The 21,821-nt window shown below is 41.1% G+C and overlaps 4 protein-coding genes across 4 annotated transcripts; all 4 read left to right on the top strand.

Annotated features, from left to right (window-relative positions):
• The first annotated feature begins 439 nt into the window (after positions 1-439).
• Positions 440-1,747, top strand: LOC118209109 (odorant receptor 131-2-like). Its single transcript, XM_035384260.1, has 2 exons — positions 440-452; positions 785-1,747. The coding sequence occupies exon 2, from the start codon at positions 787-789 to the stop codon at positions 1,741-1,743; it is 957 nt and encodes a 318-aa protein (XP_035240151.1). The 5' UTR covers positions 440-452; positions 785-786; the 3' UTR covers positions 1,744-1,747.
• Positions 1,748-4,906: 3,159 nt separating this feature from the next.
• On the top strand, positions 4,907-6,970 carry LOC118209110 (odorant receptor 131-2-like). Its single transcript, XM_035384261.1, has 2 exons — positions 4,907-4,920; positions 5,258-6,970. Exon 2 carries the CDS (start codon positions 5,302-5,304, stop codon positions 6,253-6,255), a length of 954 nt encoding a protein of 317 aa, XP_035240152.1. The 5' UTR covers positions 4,907-4,920; positions 5,258-5,301; the 3' UTR covers positions 6,256-6,970.
• A 7,704-nt stretch (positions 6,971-14,674) lies between these two features.
• On the top strand, positions 14,675-16,972 carry LOC118209111 (odorant receptor 131-2-like). Its single transcript, XM_035384262.1, has one exon. The coding sequence runs from the start codon at positions 14,675-14,677 to the stop codon at positions 15,626-15,628; it is 954 nt and encodes a 317-aa protein (XP_035240153.1). The 3' UTR covers positions 15,629-16,972.
• A 3,048-nt stretch (positions 16,973-20,020) lies between these two features.
• On the top strand, positions 20,021-21,468 carry LOC118209208 (odorant receptor 131-2-like). The gene is made up of 2 exons (XM_035384377.1): positions 20,021-20,033; positions 20,366-21,468. Exon 2 carries the CDS (start codon positions 20,368-20,370, stop codon positions 21,322-21,324), a length of 957 nt encoding a protein of 318 aa, XP_035240268.1. The 5' UTR covers positions 20,021-20,033; positions 20,366-20,367; the 3' UTR covers positions 21,325-21,468.
• Positions 21,469-21,821: the final 353 nt, after the last annotated feature.

Genomic DNA, 21,821 nt, shown 5'->3' on the forward strand with positions numbered 1-21,821 from the left:
TTTGTTCTACATTCAACCCCCCCCCCCCCCCCGAAAAAAAGAGAAAAATTATAACCCAATGGTTGCTTTTCTACTGTATTTATTATTTTCAATTATTTTCTACTGTTTCATGGTGAAATAATTTCATGGGCATGTCCCCCCAAACTTGGTGTTTTAAATTTTAAATATCAGCTCCCAATTCTGAAACCAACCTACACCATAAACCAGCAGGCCAGGCCCTGTGACTCTTCGGGATCAGGAGACCAAGGGGATTTTGTCCCCTGAAAAATCTTCTAACCAGTGACTGCTGAAGCCACAGCAGTCACCATGGCTGCTATGTTAACAGTTGCTTGCGAGAAAAGAAAAAAATCTGCACCCACAATGCACCTGGCTGATCAGTGAGCTTGAGACAGGGTATAAAACTCAGCGTGTCATTGCAGTTGTCACAGTCGCTCTGAAGAGACTTGTTAAAGGTAATACTTAAAGATGTTCCGATTACGGTCACTGTTGATATTGCGGGGCTTATCTGTAATGAAACCTAACAATTATTTCAGTATAGGATCAACTTATTTTGCATTTCATACGTATTTAAATATTTCAGCACTGTTTTTGTTTCTTCAGGTTTTCATATAATGTCAGTACTTTTGGCTTTGCAATGCCAAATGGCAAAAGAAGCTGAAATCCAAAATTTAGAATTTGACTAGAAACTATTTTGTGTCAAAACCTAAGTGAGGATCAATGTATAAACAATGATTCCGTATTTCCTAAAGCAACTTTTCTTTTTTTTCTTTTTTCTTTACTGTAGGCATGTCTAAAAACATCACACAAGCTGCCCTCAGTGTGCTGTCGCTAGTTCTGAATCCGAGGCTGCTGGTAGTGCAGGGGTTAATGGGGATCTTTCTCTGCGTCAACTTCCTCATGATCTTCACCTTTTTCAAGAAAGAGACCTTCCGTAGCAACATGCGCTACATCTTCTTCGCGCACACCCTCTTCTGCGACACGCTGTTCCTGGCGATATCCGATGCCCTTCTCGTTGTGAGCTTCACCAGGACCCCGATGCCCGCCGGGGTCTGCATGGTCGTCTACGGTTTCAGCAGCATGCTCAACTTCGCCACGCCCCTGACTCTCACCGCCATGTGCGTGGAGCGCTACGTGGCCATCTGCATGCCCCTGCGGCACGCCGAAATCGCCACCCCGCGCCGAGCGACGGGCTGTGTCTTCGTCATCCACGCCCTGAGCTCCGTCATGCAGGTCGTCATCTTCTCCATGGTGGTCTCCTCCGCCCCCGTCGGCTTCTACGCCGCGCCGATGAACTGCAGCGTGGAGCAGCTGGTGGTGGTACGGTGGCAGCAGGATCTCCGGTCGGCCCTGTCTCAGCTCTACTTCCTGCTCATGTCTGTCACCATAGCCTTCACCTATTTCAGAATCATGGCGGCCGCCAGGGCGGCCTCCGCGGACGACAGGAAGTCCAGCGCCAAGGGTCTCAGGACCGTGCTCCTCCACGCCTTCCAGCTTTTCCTCTGCCTGATCGTGCTGTGGGTGCCGTTGATCGAGACGGCGGTTCGCGAAGTAAACTTCACGGTGTTCCTGCAGCTGAGATATTTTGACTATATCGCCTTCATTCTTGCCCCCCGTTGCCTCAGCCCCCTGGTGTACGGTTTGAGGGATGAAAAATTTTTCCAGGTTTTGAAGAGCTACGCTCTTTTACGATGTTACAAGACATTGCTCCCGACTAAAATATTTTCCATTTCAGAAAAATCTTAGAAAACACACACACATATATATATATATATATATATATATGTATATACTTGCTTAACAGGGATTTCCCCGGTTGATTTCATGGTGACACAGCAGTGTATGTTTTCAAAGCAAAAAGGCAAATAAAAATATTTGAAACAGTGAACGTTGAAATTAACCCGAAGGCACTGACAGTCCTGTCAGCTTGTTTGTTAAAATCCTTAACTACAGCGTGTTGTTTACTGCACTGTTGTCTTTTCACTAAATTCCAGTAGAATCAGGAGCTGTTAACATTACTGGGTAGTTTGTCTTCATTCTTTTGTAGTAATGAATGATAGGAAGATTTGTCATAGAAAATTAAAAGTGTGACTAATAAGAGATCAATTGATCATAACTTCAAGTTCACTCTTATTTGCAGGGGCTGGCCATTGCTTTTCAATTGCAATCATAACTTTTATTTTACTTTTGTGTGCAAAAGGAAGTACATGCAGTACAGGACTCGTACAGAAAAACAAATGTGGGGAACCCTAGTGAGATTAAACTGCAGTATGTGGTGTATTGAGACCTTGCAGAATCTAATTCTATGGAGGGCATAACCTTCCGGCCTTCCACTGATGTTAACAGGAAACAATCAAGTTCAAAGTAAATCGAAATGGGGGAAAAAAATTTAAAAATTGAGAATATTGTTCATTTTTTTTTTTGCTGTGAAGAATTAAGGAAAGAAAACTCATACCTGAGTCTGACCATTCTTTGCTTGTGTCACATGCAGACGTTAGGGTTTGCAAAGGATGGTGGGTAGAGGAGTCGTGCAGACGTGGACGGAAAGGGAGATAGCCAATCAGAGAGGTGGAAGGCTATTGGTGAGGAGAGCCAATCAGCAGGTAGCTGAATGAGTCGCACATCACCACTGCTCTCTCGAGATTTCTGCCTGTAGCCCACCCCACTACACTCAAGCATTAGACAAACAGAAAGCCAAACACCAATTATGTGATGATGAAACTCAGAATGTGATTGCCAATGTTGCTTGAAAGCTTGGTACGCGCAAGTCTAGACAGCTCACGTCAAATTTTCAAACAACTTTGGCAATCACGTTCTGAGTTTCATCATCACGTAATTGGTGTTTAGCTTTCTATTTGTCCAATGCTTTTCATTACACTGAAGCAGTCAGATACATAAAATGTACAGCTATTATAAAATAATTTTAAAAAATAATGAATTACCGAAAGCAAATATTGCAAACAAGACAAGTGTTATTTCCTTAGCACAGCAAGGAATACAAAATGTGCACATTAAAAATGAGTAAATTGCCCTTAACCCCTTCATTAACAGGCAGTCAGATCTTAATCATGATATTTAGAGTAACAGATAGATACAAATATCACAGCTGTTAGAAAGCATTCGCTTTCATTTTTTGTGTGTCATATTACCCTCTAGTGGATCTACTGCAAACTGCAGAAGACACTGCATGCGCAGTCAGACTTCCCAAAACTTACAGTAGATACAGGGTTTTTATACTGGGGTCTGTGAAAAACATTTTCACTTTTAAGAGTGTTTCCAAGTTTCATGTTTAAGACTTTAAGACCAAATAAAACTGATTTACAAAAATGTCTGGTTCATCCTTGGCAATCCCCATAATCTATAACATATTTATGTTTTCATGAGATTGGCATCATTTTGGATGGTTCTTGCAGATAATGCATTCTGGTGTCCACATGACATAACTGCAGAGATATTTTGTGTCTATGCAAACTTAGTAATACATATTTAAAAACAAAATATTACATTTTAAAAATAAGTTGAATAAGCAAAAAAAGCAAAACAAAAAGAGAATAAGATGGCAATCCAGGTATTCTCTCTATTACACCCCATAAGACATGTTTAACATAGTCTGATTTCAGTCTGGGCAGTGCCTCGGAAATGTTCAAAAATAAAACATGTCCATCAAAATGAAACATGTCCCTGATCTTATTGCCTGTAACTAGGACAATTAGGCATATTTTTCCTATAACTGCCCTAATGCCTTATTTCTGCCTATATGGTTCCACTGCCCCAGTATTGTCAAATCAACTCATCAATGTAAATACAATATTTTATCATATATACATTTGCTGCCTTATGAAGTGGATATTATCAGAGGGGTATTCAATGACTGACAAAAAAGGAATGTGTGTGTGTGTTTGTGCGTGTAATCGGGGCTTTAAATAAAGTTTCAGGGGGATGCCCTGCAGTTACTCAACCTAACAACTTAAAAGTAAGTTTTTGTCTGCGAGTAAAAACATCTACCTGATGTTGCCTTTGATGATATTGTGTTTTGCCCACATTACTACCCCTACCCATGGAATGTAGTGCCTTGATTTAATTAGCTTGGCACAAGGCTTATGTCAATCTAAGCAGTCCAAGTAAGGATTTCCTTACTTTGCCAATGCAAAATGTTCAATAGGGTGACCTTCTACCAAATATAATAAACACCCAAACATATCAAGTCATAAAAATGGGCCCTTTCATAACTGTATGAGTAAGTAAGTAAAGATTCTATTAAATAATAGGGGATCATGTTTGGCTAGATGGCTGACAATGTAACCTTGTTCTCTAACCTTCCCAGCGTCCAAAGAGCCATACTGAATAAGGCACAGACTTGTGCCCCACGCAGCAGCTGGCCCTGGTGTCAGCCTTTTACTCACTCCCTACCACCTTTTTAGCATGCCAATCCAGTCATGCCAAATGAATTCAAACTCCGCCACTCTACTTCCTCCTCTACCCACACACTTCCCTTAAAATCACCACTGCCTGCATACTGCAGATCTTGGTATGTATTAGCATATGTCCTCTCAGGGAAAATAAATCATCCATAATGGGGTTATTTACTAATTATCCACAAACATGGAATAAATAAATACATATGGAATCCCACTACTTTCACGATGTGAAAATTAGCAGAAATATCTAATTAAGTGCAAAAAGTGCATCTCATTCATACGTTCAAGCAGCTGTTAAACTAAATGCTCTCTGGCACAGTTGCACTAATTGTGAAAACTATGCGCTGTGACAATGCCGTGAAACTAATTTGCCCCTTGGGAAGTACAGAACAATAACAAAACAACGCCCATTTGAGAACTAATGAATGAAAATCTATTGGCAATAAACTATATAAACGCAGTACCTCCTCCTGAAACACAACATCAGTGAACTGACACGGACAAGGTAAGTGTGGGACAGTTTACATGCAATATGATTTTTTTTTAAACTGCATGGATATTTATTATTGTGAGATTTTTTTCAATGACTGATTATTAGTATTCCACTATAAATTGTGCTTTGTCACACTATACTTTTTACACTTTACTCTCTTTTTAAATTAAAGTTTCTTTTAAATCAAAGGCCATTAATTTATTTAAATTTATGTACAAATAATACTTTGTAACTGCTAATTATTTTATAATATTGAAGATATGTCATGTATTGCACATTCAAATTGAATTCACTGTGTGCATGCATATGTTTGTATTTTACATTTTTTTGTTTTGTTTTTTATAACAAGGTTACTTCAGGTCCTTGAAATTCCTCACTGCCCCCTACTGAACGATGCAAAATCTGACCGAGTATCCAGAAAACTCTACAGCCAACGCAAACCTGATAATAGCAATAAAAATCTCTATTGTCCTCCCCCTTTTCTTCGTCTTCCTCTACTTCATCGTCCTGATGCTGCACACCCTGGCGTCGCAGAGGCAGTTCTGGGAGAACCCGCGCTACATCCTCTTCGGCTACATGCTGATCAACGACACCCTGCTGGTGGTGTGCTCCGTCCTGCTCTTCCTCCTCTACCTGGCCGAGATTCGGTTTTCCTTCGTCCTCTGCATAACCCTGATCTTCGTCTCCACCGTCACCTTCCTCAACACGCCGTTCATCCTGGCGACCATGTCGCTGGAGCGCTACGTCGCCATCTTCTACCCGCTGCGGCGCCCCGCTGCCTGGCGAGCCGACCGCATTTGGGCTGTCATCCTGCCCACGCTGCTCGTCAGCTTGGCGGTGCCCATCATCGAGCTGTGCCTGGGCGGGCGCTCCCCGGGCGCCAGCGCCCTCACCACCCTGGTGCTCTGCCGGAGCAAAGATCTCAACAACTCGCCGCTCCTCACGCTGGTCAAGATCTCGCTGTACGGCGCCTTCTTCCTGGCGGTGGCCCTGGCCATCCTCTTCACGTACGTGCGCATCCTGCGGGAGGCGCGGCGCATGCGGCGGGACCAGGAGGCGGTGGGCAAGGCGCTATACACGGTGCTGCTGCACGGCCTGCAGCTGCTGCTCTGCGTCATGTCCTTCATGCAGCCCGTGACGGAGCAGGCGTCCGTGGTGCGGGCGCGCTGGCTCCGCGAGCAGATCCACTTCCTCAACTACTTCTGCTTCGCCCTGCTGCCCCGCGTCCTCAGCCCACTCATATACGGGCTGCGGGACGAGAGCCTCCGCACCCACATGAGGAGGGCCGTCCTGTGCTGCTCCCCCGCAATCACCACTCAGCACATGGGCAAACCCGCAACCCATTAATGCCCAGATTTTTTTTCCCAGAGGTTTCTTACACAAGCATCTATAGTCATCCAAAAAATAAGAAAAGATGGAAAAAGAGTGGTAGAGACTTCGGCAACTTTAGTTGCCTGCGGGCTTAAATGGGTTAAAATCAGTGAGGGGGTAGGGGTAAGTTACATTTCTTGAAGGTCCCCAACATTTTAAAATCGTGACCTCATCACTGAGAATTTGCTGCTGCAGGAGATTAACCTGTGCTTGGTTACTGTGCAGGATACTGTTCTTTAGGATTAATAAATATTTTAATATACTTAATGTGCACATGTCTACATATGTCTGGCATCTACATAAATGCTACATAAATGCACCAGATAAAAATAGCACATGTATGACAGAGAGGCAGCGAAAGACTCAATTAAGTCAATTAAGTCAATATTAATCAAATTTCTCCAATTGTTTTGTTGATTTATTTTATACTTTTCTCCTCCGACCCCAACTCACACAAGGAAAAAATAATTCCATGAGATGTACATGATAATGCAATATAATCTACAGACTAACCAGAAAATATTGTTTGGTGCTATTGAATTAATAAAGATAAATGTGTCAAATGTGAAACATGTCTTGGAAAAGAAAAACAAACAGCTGCCTCAGACGAGACTGGGTTATCATTATTTAACATTTTCTTAAATCAGGCCAAATGTTGTTTTGTTGTCCCTACTTCTGGATTCCCTTGGTAACAGTGCACCCTAGGTGTAAATGTACATCTATTTTAGCTGGAATTGGTCAATATGCTGTAGTCTCAACGTAATGCCAGTAAACAGGAAAAGAAGATAAATGTTAGATAAATGTCTGCATTGATGTTTGTCCATAAATGACAAACCATTTTCTAGCAAATAAAATTTTTGGTTCAAATTTACTGCAATAATAGAGGAAGACGTAGAGCTTCACGAAGCAGTGAACAATGTACATACAGGCATATAATTATAAACAGCTGTCTTGTAAATATTCCACCAATTCCAGTGTTGGAAATGACAGAAATTAGGCTCCCAAGAATTGTCTACGTTTACCTTGCAATGAAACATTTCAAAAGAGAACAAATGGTTTTTATAGGGGGAATATTTGTTATGTTCAAATGCCAGTTTGTTCTAATTAAAGGTGGAGAAACGAAGCAGGAGAATATAAAAACTACGTAAACAGTGACAACATAAACAAACGTTACTGCGTTACTTGTTATTTCTGGTAACAAGCAAAATAAATAACAAGTAAATTACGTTAGCTAGCTAGTTAAATCTATGTCTAGCCAGTATTGAGGTTACCAGTCGAAGAAAAGAACCGTTAACTTAGCCAAAATCAAATGCGATAACGTGACACTACCAGAAAAACAAGTGACGGAAACAGATAACTGTTGACAGTATTGCACCTTGCTGAGCATCATACATTCCTTCCGTAATCCATAACTGTTCTTGGTTTCATGCACATTCCTGTGTAAAAAGTGCACTCTTTCTATGATATTTCTTAAAAACGATGATTAGAGACACAAACTGGGGCTAGTGGTGGGCAGCATGTGTAGCCAATGCAATTACTGTAGGTCATTTATTTGTATAGCATGCATTGCTGGAAAAACATCGTGGCTCTTAGCCTAATCGTTTGGGTCATCTTGCTAGGTTACCACAGCAAAAATGATCAGGCAATGTAACACTGAAGTCATTGGAAACAGGTATCATAACGTTAGTTCAAAACGTAGGTAAAGCTTATCAACTACTAGCATTGATCTAACGTTACTGTGCATAATTTATACAATGTTAGCTACGTTTAGCTAGCTAGCTAGCTAGAATCAATTTAGTTAGCTGATTCATAACTGTTGCAGGCTTATTACTGGTCAGCTAGCTATCGCTTATCATGAGTTTGTTACCTGAAACGAAGTCAGTGCTAGAGTGAGAGCACCTATTCGACCACCTTCGTTCGACAGACAGGAAAGCGTAAATTGATTTGCAACTATGAAATGGGCGAAATATCGGTTACAACCTGTACCTAGTTATGTAGGAAAAAGGTCCTTGTTATCCTCCTGTGGTTATTTTTTCAGTACGTTCATGATTTTTTTCTGTGCCGGCAAATAAGTCAGAGGTGGTCCAGCGCTAGCTTTTGGTTGCTAAGGGGACGTGTATCGACCACTCCATATAAATGAATGGAACTTGACATAAATTTGCTAGTATCCTTTCGTGCGTATTTGAGGTTAATGAGGTCGTGATGAGATAATTACGAGCGCGTTGCTTGTCTTAAGTTGATAGAGTAAATAAGGCTGTATTAGTATTACTAAATGTGTGAAGGCGATTTTTAAAATACAGTTTATTATGTGTATTTTTACTGGATTTACATTTTAATAGGTAATGATGTCCAGTTCTCGAAAATACGAAGTAACAACGGGCAAGCACCAGCTATAATAATAGCAGGGATTCAAACAATTAGTTTCACAATATTCCCTCGTGAGGTTACAAAGTTAAATTATGTATTTATTTTTTTACAGATTTTCGAAATGTAGTTTGTTCCTGAGAGTTCCTGAGGTTGCACCCCACAGCACAACAACCTGAGCCCAACACCAATCTGCTCATCAGTTTAACTTTCACTCCGTTTGTCATCGGTGTCATATTAAACACAAACCCAATAATAAACAAACACAGAGCGGAAGTTAATTTAGGGCCAAGCGCATAACCTTGGCAACGCGCGTGCGTCCAATGAAAGCGTCTATATGTCTATGGGGGAGATGGATAGGGGAGATGGCAAAAATTCAACTTTGACCCCCTCGCCGCGTCGCGGTAACCAATCTGATTTGATCTAATGATCCGTCAAGTAATTTTTTTCTAATTTTAGTTCCACATTCTATCGTTCCACAATGGAGGACCTAACTCGAAATGGCCGTATCGGGTTTCCCAACTTAATACAATCTTCTACAGAGACATTGATAAGAGGAACCCAGCGTGGAGAAAAGTCTCTGAAATTGTCGGTGGCTCTAGTTATCGCCGTTAGCTACTATCACTTTCCAGTCTGAATAAAAATCATTTTTGCAGTAACCTAGCTCTGACAAATGTTAATAAGCTGCCTAGCTAGGCTGTCTAATGTCTAGCTATAGTGAGTAACAACAAACAATAACAAACAAACAAAAATCTTCCTAATGTATTAGTTGCTAGTTGTTCGTTTCTACCGGCCACCTAGCTAGCTAACCAGATGTAACTTTGAAGTCATTATCTGGCAAATTAGCCAGACAATGTTTTTGTTGTTGGTTGTTAGGCTACTCACTAGCTAGACATTAAACAGCCTAACTAGGCAGCTGACTAACATCTTTCAGATCTAGATTAGTGCAAAAATGATTTTTATTCAGACAGGACAATGAATATGAAACACGACATTAAACCCGGTCAACATTTAACGAACACAACTGTCTGTCAAAAATAGGTGACACGCCCACAAACAGCCGATTGTGTGGACGCGGCGCCGCGACAGAAGCAAAATGGAGAATGGCCTCACATTGGTCTTTGCCTCGGGCCTCCAAATCACTAAAACCGCCCGTTTGTATGTACAATATAATTTTTCTCCGTTCTTTATTTCATTACATTACATTTTATTTGGCAAACGCTTTTATCCAAAACAAAGGATAATAAGCACATATCGAAGTTCGTTGGACCAAATACAAACAGATATATTCTAAAAAATATTAATATTTTTTATCGAATGAATGGGGCACATTGGGCTGGTGCTCAGGCACCCAGCCCCCCGTGCATACACACACACAACACACACACACACAAACACTTTCAATTTTTTGAATTCTTTCTTGTATTCAAAGACCCAAATAGTGTTCAGATACATTCTCTAAATCATGATAAAAGCACATTTGCTGAATTGTTTCCGCTGTTTGTAGGCTATTTTATCATCTCCTTTTTCACAGCCCTCTTTGTTAATATAAACAAAACAATGTTTTACATTTCTTTGATACTGTTTTTCTATTCCCTCATAACACATAGTTCAGGGTTATTAACCCTTCAGAAAAGTTAAGTGAACTACAAATTCCAATACCCCTGCAGTGTCCATGTCAGAGTGAGAGACATGTTCATGTCCCAGAGAGGACAAGAGATTAAAAAATAAAATAAAATAAATGTGCAAGCGTAATATCAGTTCAACCTTACTGAATCAACCTTACTGTCCATAAATACAAATTTCATCTAACACACCCAGTGGAAACCTTGATGAAATGTACAGTTTGATACTGATATGGCCAAAACCTTATACACTTGTTCCAGCTGAAATCAACCTACTTCGCAGTCTCTTCAGTATATCACGCAGAAATCTGTATGTCAGTACATTCAAGGGTTAGAATTAAATTTGTAATTTTTAAATTTAATTCATTTTGAACTTTGTTCTACAATCAATCCCCCCCCCCCCCCCCCCAAAAAAAAAAATATATATATATATATATAACCCAATGGTTGCTTTTCTACTGTATTTATTTTTTTCTATAATTTTCTGCTGTTTCATGGTGAAATAATTTTGTATTGCTGCAGTGTGGTTCTTATTCATTTACATGAGATTGACATTTGAATTGACTATATTCGCTTTGTTTCAATTTTGGGATTGAACAGAGACTTGGATATGAATTAATGAACATACTGACTTTTTTGCTCGACAGATCTCTTTCTCTACCTAAGATCAGATGGATAATGTTACCAACCTAGGAAGATACAAGCAACGAGTGATACTGAGTGTGCGATTGCCACAATGCATCAGCTCAATCCAAGCTAATCTGGATATTAGCACACTGCTTTGGCTAGGCAGTTGATCTGCTTGTATGATGGTTGTCACAAATTCTAGCTCAATAAATTGTTACTTGGTTTACCATGACAGCGTTTATATGCCTGTTATCTATGAAGCTCCTTTTCAGGGTATAGCAAGTAAAGATTTTTAACATGTAGAGAGAGTGATATAGATTATTTGCTATATATCATCACGAGTGTGATGAATGTGAGGAGTAGCGGGTCAGAGCTTCAGGCTAATTCTTATCTGTGGGGACAATCGATTTCTCTCCAACTGCAATCATGACTTCACTTTGGCTTTGGTGCCTCTGTCGAATCAGGGCAAACGGAAAGGTAGGCCCATCCGTTATTGTCTAAACTGCAGCGAACGCCTCCCCTCAAATGCCGGCATCTACTGATTAGATTAAATTGCAGAATGTGCCTTGAGACCAAAATGGGAGGAGGAGTGCAGACGGAGAGGGCGTCGTCTCGCCGAGTGGCTTGACGAATCAGAGAGGACTGGCATTAGTGAGGAGATCCACCCGGGAGGTGGCTGCAAGAGTCACACATCTCCACAGAGTTACCTTGTTTGTTCAACAAAAGGGAAAAACAGGATGGTGTAATTAGACACTTGTCTCCGGGGTCAACTGTTAATAATTAATGAATGTTCACAGCACTGAACTGGAGAAGCGGCTTGACTCTTAACTGCTCTCTCGAGATTTCTGCCTGTAGCCCACCCCACTACACTCAAGCATTAGACAAACAGAAAGCCAAACACCAATTATGTGATGATGAAACTCAGAATGTGATTGCCAATGTTGTTTGAAAGCTTGGTACGCGCAAGTCTAGACAGCTCACGTCAAATTTTCAAACTTTGGCAATCACGTTCTGAGTTTCATCATCACGTAATTGGTGTTTAGCTTTTTATTTATCCAATGCTTTTCATTACACTGAAGCAGTCAGATACATAAGATGTACAGCTATTATAAAATAATTTAAAAAAATAATGAATTACCGAAAGCAAATATTGCAAACAAGACAAGTGTTATTTCCTTAGCACAGCAAGGAATACAAAATGTGCACATTAAAAATGAGTAAATTGCCCTTAACCCCTTCATTAGCAGGCAGTCTGATCCTAATCATGATATTTAGAGTAACAGATAGATACCAATATCACAGCTGTTAGAAAGCATTCGCTTTCATTTTTTGTGTGTCATATTACTCTCCAGTGGATCTACTGCAAACTGCAGAAGACACTGCATGCGCAGTCAGACTTCCCAAAACTTACAGTAGATACAGGGTTTTTATACTGGGGTCTGTGAAAAACATTTTCACTTTTAAGAGTGTTTGTGTTTCCAAGTTTCATGTTTAAGACTTTAAGACCAAATAAAACTGATTTACAAAAATGTCTGGTTCATCCTTGGCAATCCCCATAATCTATAACATATTTATGTTTTCATGAGATTGGCATCATTTTGGATGGTTCTTGCAGATAATGCATTCTGGTGTCCACATGACATAACTGCAGAGATATTTTGTGTCTATGCAAACTTAGTAATACATATTTAAAAACAAAATATTACATTTTAAAAATAAGTTGAATAAGCAAAAAAAGCAAAACAAAAAGAGAATAAGATGGCAATCCATGTATTCTCTCTATTACACCCCATAAGACATGTTTAACATAGTCTGATTTCAGTCTGGGCAGTGCCTCGGAAATGTTCAAAAATAAAACATGTCCATCAAAATGAAACATGTCCCTGATCTTATTGCCTGTAACTGGGACAATTAGGCATATTTTTCCTATAACTGCCCTAATGCCTTATTTCTGCCTATATTGTTCCACTGCCCCAGTATTGTCAAATCAACTCATCAATGTAAATACAATATTTTATCATATATACATTTGCTGCCTTATGAAGTGGATATTATCAGAGGGGTATTCAATGACTGACAAAAAAGGAATGTGTGTGTGTGTGTGTGTGTGTGTGTGTGTGTGTGTGTGTTTGTGCGTGTAATCGGGGCTTTAAATAAAGTTTCAGGGGGAAAACTCAACCTAACAACTTAAAAGTAAGTTTTTGTCTGCGAGTAAAAACATCCACATGATGTTGCCTTTGATGATATTGTGTTTTGCCCATATTACTACCCCTACCCATGGAATGTAGTGCCTTGATTTAATTAGCTTGGCACAAGGCTTATGTCAATCTAAGCAATCCAAGTAAGGATTTCCTTACTTTGCCAATGCAAAATTTTCAATAGGGTGACCGTCTACGAAATATAATAAACACCCCAACATATCAAGTAAAAATGGGCCCTTTCATAACTGTATGAGTAAGTAAGTAAAGATTCTATTAAATAATAGGGGATCATGTTTGGCTAGATGGCTGACAATGTAAACAAAGATAAAACAATTCCTGCGAGAACTGGCCATGGTGAATTTGCCTGTTAAAGAATTCACTTCTCTAAAACCACGTAGCAGGCCATTCAGAAAGAAGCATGCTCTTTCCTCTCGCAAATGAATCCATAGGAATATGACACGTATGAACCTAATATACCTGTCCATACCTGAGCCAGCCTCTCCCCAGATAGCCTCAGAGTGACTCTTGGCTATCTGAGCTCTTAACCTTGTTCTCTAACCTTCCCAGCATCCAAAGAGCCATACTGAATAAGGCAGAGACTTGTGCCCCACGCAGCAGCTGGCCCTGGAGTCAGCCTTTTACTCACTCCCTACCACCTTTTTAGCATGCCAATCCAGTCATGCCAAATGAATTCAAACTCCGCCACTCTACTTCCTCCTCTACCCACACACTTCCCTTAAAATCACCACTGCCTGCTTACTGCAGATCTTGGTATGTATTAGTATATGTCCTCTCAGGGAAAATAAATCATCCATAATGGGGTTATTTACTAATTATCCACAAACTTGGAATAAATAAATACATATGGAATCCCACTACTTTCACGGTGTGAAAATTAGCAGAAATATCTAATTAAGTGAAAAAAGTGCATCTCATTCATACGTTCAAGCAGCTGTTAAACTAAATGCTCTCTGGCACAGTTGCACTAATTGTGAAAACTATGCGCTGTGACAATGCCGTGAAACTAATTTGCCCCTTGGGAAGTACAGAACAATAACAAAACAACGCCCTTTAAATTAAGTGACAAAAAAGAGAAAATCCCGCTGAGAACTAATGAATGAAAATCTATTGACAATAAACTATATAACCGCAATAACTCCTCCTGAAACACAACATCGGTGAACTGACACGGACAAGGTAAGTGTGGGACAGTTTACATGCAATATGATTTTTTTTTAAACTACATGGATATTTATTATTGTGAGATTTTTTTTTAATGACTGATTATTAATATTCCACTATAAATTGTGCTTTGTCACACTATACTGTTTACACTTTACTCTCTTTTTAAATTAAAGTTTCTTTTAAATCAAAGGTCATTCATTTATTTAAATTCATGTACAAATAATACTTTGTAACTGCTAATTATTTTATGATATTAAATTTATGTCATGTATTGCACATTCAAATTGAATTCACTGTGTGCATGCATGTTTGTATTTTACATTTTTTTTGTTTTGTTTTTTATAACAAGGTTACTTCAGGTCCTTGAAATTTCTCACTGCCCCCTACTGAACGATGCAAAATCTGACCGAGAATCCAGGAAACTCAACAGCCAACGCAGACCTGATAATAGCAATAAAAATCTCTATTGTCCTCCCCCTTTTCTTCGTCTTCCTCTACTTCATCGTCCTGATGCTGCACACCCTGGCGTCACAGAGGCAGTTCTGGGAGAACCCGCGCTACATCCTCTTCGGCTACATGCTGATCAACGACACCCTGCTGGTGGTGTGCACCGTCCTGCTCTTCCTCCTCTACCTTGCTGAGTTTCGGTTTTCCTACGTCCTCTGCATGACCCTGATCTTCGTCTCCACCGTCACCTTCCAGAACACGCCGTTCATCCTGGCGACCATGTCGCTGGAGCGCTACGTCGCCATCTTCTACCCACTGCGGCGCCCCGCCGCCTGGCGAGCCGATCGCATTTGGGCCGTCATCCTGCCCACACTGCTCGTCAGCTTGGCGGTGCCCATCATCGAGCTGTGCCTGGGCGGGCGCTCCCCGGGGGCCAGCGCCCTCACCACCCTGGTGCTCTGCCGGAGCAATGAGCTCAACAGCTCGCCGCTCCTCACGCTGGTCAAGATCTCGCTGTACGGCGTCTTTTTCCTGGCGGTGGCCCTGGCCATTTTCTTCACGTACGTGCGCATCCTGCGGGAGGCGCGGCGCATGTGGCGGGACCAGGCGGCGGTGGGCAAGGCGCTATACACGGTGCTGCTGCACGGCCTGCAGCTGCTGCTGTGCGTCATGTCCTTCATGCAGCCCGTGACGGAGCAGGCGTCCGTGGTCCGGGCGCGTTGGCTCCGCGAGCAGATCCCCTTCCTCAACTACCTCTGCTTCGCCCTGCTGCCCCGCGTCCTCAGCCCACTCATATACGGGCTGCGGGACGAGAGCCTCCGCACCCACATGAGGAGGGCCGTCCTGTGCTGCTCCCCCGCAATCACCACTCAGCACATGGGCAAACCTGCAACCCATTAATGCCCAGATTTTTTTTCCCCCAGAGGTTTTTTACACAAGCATCTATAGTCATCCAAAAAATAAGAAAAGATGGAGAAAGAGTGGTAGAGACTTTGGCAACTTTAGTTGCCTGCGGGCTTAAATGGGTTAAAATCAGTGAGGGGGTAGGGGTAAGTTACCCCTTCTTGAAGGTCCCCAAAATTTTTAAATCACTGAGAATTTACTGCTGCAGGAGATTAACATGTGCTTGGTTACTGTGCAGGATACTGTTCTTTAGGATTAATAAATATTTTAATATACTTAATGTGCACATGTCTACAGATTCCTGGCATCTACATAAATGCTACATCAATGCACCAGATAAAAATAGCAGATGTATGACAGAGAGGCAGCAAAAGACTCCAAGTCAATTAAGTCAATATTAATCAAATTTCTCCAATTGTTTTGTTGATTTATTTTATACTTTTCTCCTCCGACCCCAACTCACACAAGGAAAAAATAATTCCATGAAATGTACATGATAATGCAATATAATCTACAGACTAACCAGAAAATATTGTTTGGTGGTATTAAATTAATAAAAATAAATATGTCAAATGTGAAATATGTCTTGGAAAAACAAACAGCTGCCTCAGACGAGACTGGGTATCATTATTTAACATTTTCTTATATTAGGCCAAATGTTGTTTTGTTGTCCCTACTTCTGGATTCCCTTGGTAACGGTGTACCCTAGGTGTAAATGTATATCTTTTTTAGCTGGAATTGGTCAATATGCTGTAGTCTCAACGTAATGCCAGTAAACAGGAAAAGAAGATAAATGTCTGCATTGTTGTTTGTTCATAAATGACAAACCATTTGTAGCAAATAAAGTTTTTGGTTTGAATTTACTGCAATAATAGAGGAAGAGGTAGAGCTTCACGTAGCAGTGAACAATGGTCATACAGCATATAATTATAAACAGCTGTCTTGTAAATATTCCACCAATTCCAGTGTTGGAAATGACAAAAATTAGGCTCCCAAGAATTGGCTACATTTATCTTGCAATGAAACATTTCAAAAGAGAACAAATGGTTTTTATAGGGGGAATATTTGTTATGTTCAAATGCCAGTTTGTTCTAGTTAAAGGTGGAGAAATAAAGCAGGAGAATAAAAATCTACCTCTGTATGTATGCTAATGATTTGATTATGTTGTAATTTCTATGTGTATCCTTATTTTTATGTTTATTTGTTATTATTTTTTTTATTAATTGTTTATCATATCCATTCATGTCACCACATTTTTTATTCAGTAAACCATGTTCCACATGACATCACTGATTCCGTGGCATTATTTTCACCTTGCACGAGGACACTACTCATCAAATAGAGCAGCCTCTAGCGAGATTAGACCAGCCTTAGCAGACAAATGTGTACACATGAAACCACCCCCCCCCCACCCCCACCCCACCCCGCCCCGCCCCCCAGATGGCAGGTTTTATGGCAGTCAGACAGAGAGACATTTAGTTCAATATTTGTTTAACCTAAAGCCACTACAGCCACCAGCTCAGAAAATCTGTCATGTGCGATATCGCCATTTGGCTCTGCACAGATGCAGTGCATTATGGGAAACCATAGGCAGTGCCTACATTGTTCATTATTCAATCATTAAGGGGTGCTAAAAAATAAAACTGTTCTCAATCAAACCAAATATTGAGGGATGAACACACACACACACACAGAGGAAACGTCTCCTATACACGGAGCCTTTCTAGGGAGCTCCTGCATGCGATACGGTACATTTTCTCATTCAAAACATCTGAAAACGCAGAAATGGGATGTACTGTAGCAAGAGAGGAGAGAAGCTACCTGGTCAACAGTTGCTTTTCATATCAGTTGAAGAGACACTTCTATTTATTTTGTTTGCATAGGCGGTTTTACCATAGGTCATAGGCAATTGCTTGGGGCCTCATCTGCCAAAGGGGCCTCGTGAATTTGTGTTTCCTTTTTGTAAAAATGTATAAAACATTTTTCCTTTCTTGTCACTCTAAACAAATGATAATCTGTAATAGATAAAAATAAATCTATCTACATATAAATGTGGGCCTATACAATTAAATCTCTATATTTGCCAATATTTATTATCATCCACGTTTCACATTCAATGGACTATTCCACCTTGACCTTCCTGCATTTGCCCCTAATCAGTGACGCAGAAATTCGAGTTGCCATCTGAGGCAAAGTCACTATCTTTGTAACCATAAAGCGTTTTCAAAGTGGATTTGAGAAGAGAAAGAGGAAGAAAGAAGATGCCCAGTTTTATGAAAGTTTGCCTACGCTGACAAAATTCTTTAATAAAGCAGCCAGAGACTCCACGACGGAGGGGCAACAAGTAGAGTGAGAGCATCGACCACCCTAACCGCTAGTGTATTTAGTTCGTATTTATTTGAGAGCACTGGACATTGTTACCTATTTAAATGTAAGTCCTGTAAAAGTACACATAATAAATTGTCTAAATGTTTAAAAAAAAAAAAACAAAAAAAAAAAACAACTTCATACATATACATTTAGTTATATTAGTACAGCCTTATTTACAATATCTACTTTAAGACAAGCAATGCTCGGAATTATCTCATCGTGACCCATTAAAAATCAAAAGGCGCTGAGGTTGCTTCATAATTTCAAACTGCATTCCTAACGGCTATTTTGCGTCCTGCGACAGTTACAACAGTGAATATGTACGGATTCCTAGACATGCTGATAGCGAGCACTCTTTCTCATATTAACCTCAAATACGCAGGACAGGACACTTATACATGCTAGCAAATTTAAGTTACTTTCATTTATATGGGGTGGTAGATACACGTCCCCTTAGCAACCAAAAGCTAGCGCTGGACCACCTCTGAGTTATTTTCCGGCCTATTTTTATGCCGGCTCATAAAAATCGCGAAAGTACTTTTAAAAAATAACCACTGGAGGATAACGAGGACATTTCCCCTACATAACTAGGTACAGGTTGTTACCAATATTTCGCCTATTTTTTCATATAGGCTATAGTTGCAAATCAGTTTATGTTTTCCTGTCTGTAGAACGAAGTTGGTTGATAATAGATGCTCTCCCTCTACAGCTGTAACGTTAGTTGAAGAAGCTGAGCTAGCTAACGTTAGCAGCCTTACGGTGAAGCCACACTATACGCAGCCCCTAGTAGTTAGCTACTATCACTTTCCATTATGAATAAAAATCAATAAAAAATTTTTGCAGTAACCTAGCTCTGAAAAATGTTAATAAGCTGCCTAGCTAGGCTGTCTAATGTCTAGCTATAGCCTAGTGAGTAACAACAAACGATAACAAACAAAAAAATCTTCCTAATGTATTAGTTGTAAGTTGTTCGTTTCTACCAGCCACCTAGCTAGCTGACCAGATGTAACTGAAGGCATTATCTGGCTAATTAGCCAGACAATGTTTTTGTTGTTGGCTGTTATTCACTAGCTAGATATTAAACAGCCTAGCTAGGCAGCTGACTAAAAATTCAGATCTAGGTTACTGCAAAAATGATTTTTATTCAGACAGGACAATGAATATGAAACACGATATTAAACCCGGTCAACATTTAACGAACACAACTGTCTGTCAAAAATAGGTGACGCCCACAAACTGTGGGGACGCGGCGCGGCCACAGGCGGCCGTCGCCGCGTATAGTGTGGCTTCACCGTCAGCCTGTTGTGCACCCACCGCACAACTTCTAGCGTTACTGTCTCTGCTGGTTGCGGTGAACCAGCTACAGCGTGGGAGGAAAGTGTCAGAGGCGACAGACAGCTAACACACCCAGTGGAAACCTTGATGAAATGTAGAGTTTGATACTGATATGGCCAACACCTTATACACTCGTTCCAGCTGAAATCAACCTGCTTCGCTGTCTCTTGAGTGTATCACGCAGGAATCTGTATGTCAGTACATTCAAGGGTTAGCATTAAATTTGTAATTTTGAACTTTGTTCTACATTCAACCCCCCCCCCCCCCCCCCAAAAAAAAAAAAAAAGTAAAATTATAACCCAATGGTTGCTTTTCTACTGTATTTATTATTTTCTATTATTTTCTGCTGTTTCATGGTGAAATAATTTCATGGGCATGCCCCCCCCAAACTTGGTGTTTTAAATTTTAAATATCAGCTCCCAATTCTGAAACCAACCTACACCATAAACCAGCAGGCCAGGCCCTGTGACTCTTCAGGATCAGGAGACCAAGGGGATTTTGTCCCCTGAAAAATCTTCTAACCAGTGACTGCTGAAGCCACAGCAGTCACCATGGCTGCTATGTTAACAGTTGCTTGCGAGAAAAGAAAAAAATCTGCACCCACAATGCACCTGGCTGATCAGTGAGCTTGAGACAGGGTATAAAACTCAGCGTGTCGTTGCAGTTGTCACAGTCCCTCTGAAGAGACTTGTTAAAGGTAATACTTAAAGACGTTCCGATTACGGTCACTGTTCATATTGCGGGGCTTATCTGTAATGAAACCTAACAATTATTTCAGTATAGGATCGACTTATTTTGCATTTCATACTTATTTAAATATTTCAGCACTGTTTTTGTTTCTTCAGGTTTTCATATAATGTCAGTACTTTTGGCTTTGCAATGCCAAATGGCAAAAGAAGCTGAAATCCAAAATTTAGAATTTGACTAGAAACTATTTTGTGTCAAAACCTAAGTGAGGATCAATGTATAAACAATGATTCCGTATTTCCTAAAGCAACTTTTCTTTTTTTTCTTTTTTCTTTACTGTAGGCATGTCTAAAAACATCACACAAGCTGCCCTCAGTGTGCTGTCGCTAGTTCTGAATCCGAGGCTGCTGGTAGTGCAGGGGTTAGTGGGGATCTTTCTCTGCGTCAACTTCCTCATGATCTTCACCTTTTTCAAGAAAGAGACCTTCCGTAGCAACGTGCGCTACATCTTCTTCGCGCACACCCTCTTCTGCGACACGCTGTTCCTGGCGATATCCGACGCCCTTCTCGTTGTGAGCTTCACCAGGACCCCGATGCCCGCCGGGGTCTGCATGGTCGTCTACGGTTTCAGCAGCATGCTCAACTTCGCCACGCCCCTGACTCTCACCGCCATGTGCGTGGAGCGCTACGTGGCCATCTGCATGCCCCTGCGGCACGCCGAAATCGCCACCCCGCGCCGAGCGACGGGCTGCGTCTTCGTCATCCACGCCCTGAGCTCCGTCATGCAGGTCGTCATCTTCTCCATGGTGGTCTCCTCCGCCCCCGTCGGCTACTACGCCGCGCCGATGAACTGCAGCGTGGAGCAGCTGGTGGCGGTACGGTGGCAGCAGGATCTCCGGTCGGCCCTGTCTCAGCTCTACTTCCTGCTCATGTCTATCACCATAGCCTTCACCTATTTCAGAATCATGGCGGCCGCCAGGGCGGCCTCCGCGGACGACAGGAAGTCCAGCGCCAAGGGTCTCAGGACCGTGCTCCTCCACGCCTTCCAGCTTCTCCTCTGCCTGATCGTGCTGTGGGTGCCGTTGATCGAGACGGCGGTTCGCGAAGTAAACTTCACGGTGTTCCTGCAGCTGAGATATTTTGACTATATCGCCTTCATTCTTGCCCCCCGTTGCCTCAGCCCCCTGGTGTACGGTTTGAGGGATGAAAAATTTTTCCAGGTTTTGAAGAGCTACGCTCTTTTAAGATGTTACAAGACATTGCCCCCGACTAAAATATTTTCCATTTCAGAAAAATCTTAGAGAACACACACACACATATATATATATATATATGTATATACTTGCTTAACAGGGATTTCCCCGGTTGATTTCATGGTGACACAGCAGTGTATGTTTTCAAAGCAAAAAGGCAAATAAAAATATTTGAAACAGTGAACGTTGAAATTAACCCAAAGGCACTGACAGTCCTGTCAGCTCGTTTGTTAAAATCCTTAACTACAGAGTGTTGTTTACTGCACTGTTGTCTTTTCATTAAATTCCAGTAGAATCAGGAGCTGTTAACATTACTGGGTAGTTTGTCTTCATTCTTTTGTAGTAATGAATGATAGGAAGATTTGTCATAGAAAATTAACAGTGTGACTAATAAGAGATCAATTGATCATAACTTCAAGTTCACTCTTATTTACAGGGGCTGGCCATTGCTTTTCAATTGCAATCATAACTTTTATTTTACTTTTGTGTGCAAAAGGAAGTACATGCAGTACAGGACTCGTACAGAAAAACAAATGTGGGGAACC

This window comes from Anguilla anguilla, chromosome 12 (genome assembly GCF_013347855.1).
Source record: "Anguilla anguilla isolate fAngAng1 chromosome 12, fAngAng1.pri, whole genome shotgun sequence".
Lineage (NCBI taxonomy): Eukaryota > Metazoa > Chordata > Actinopteri > Anguilliformes > Anguillidae > Anguilla > Anguilla anguilla.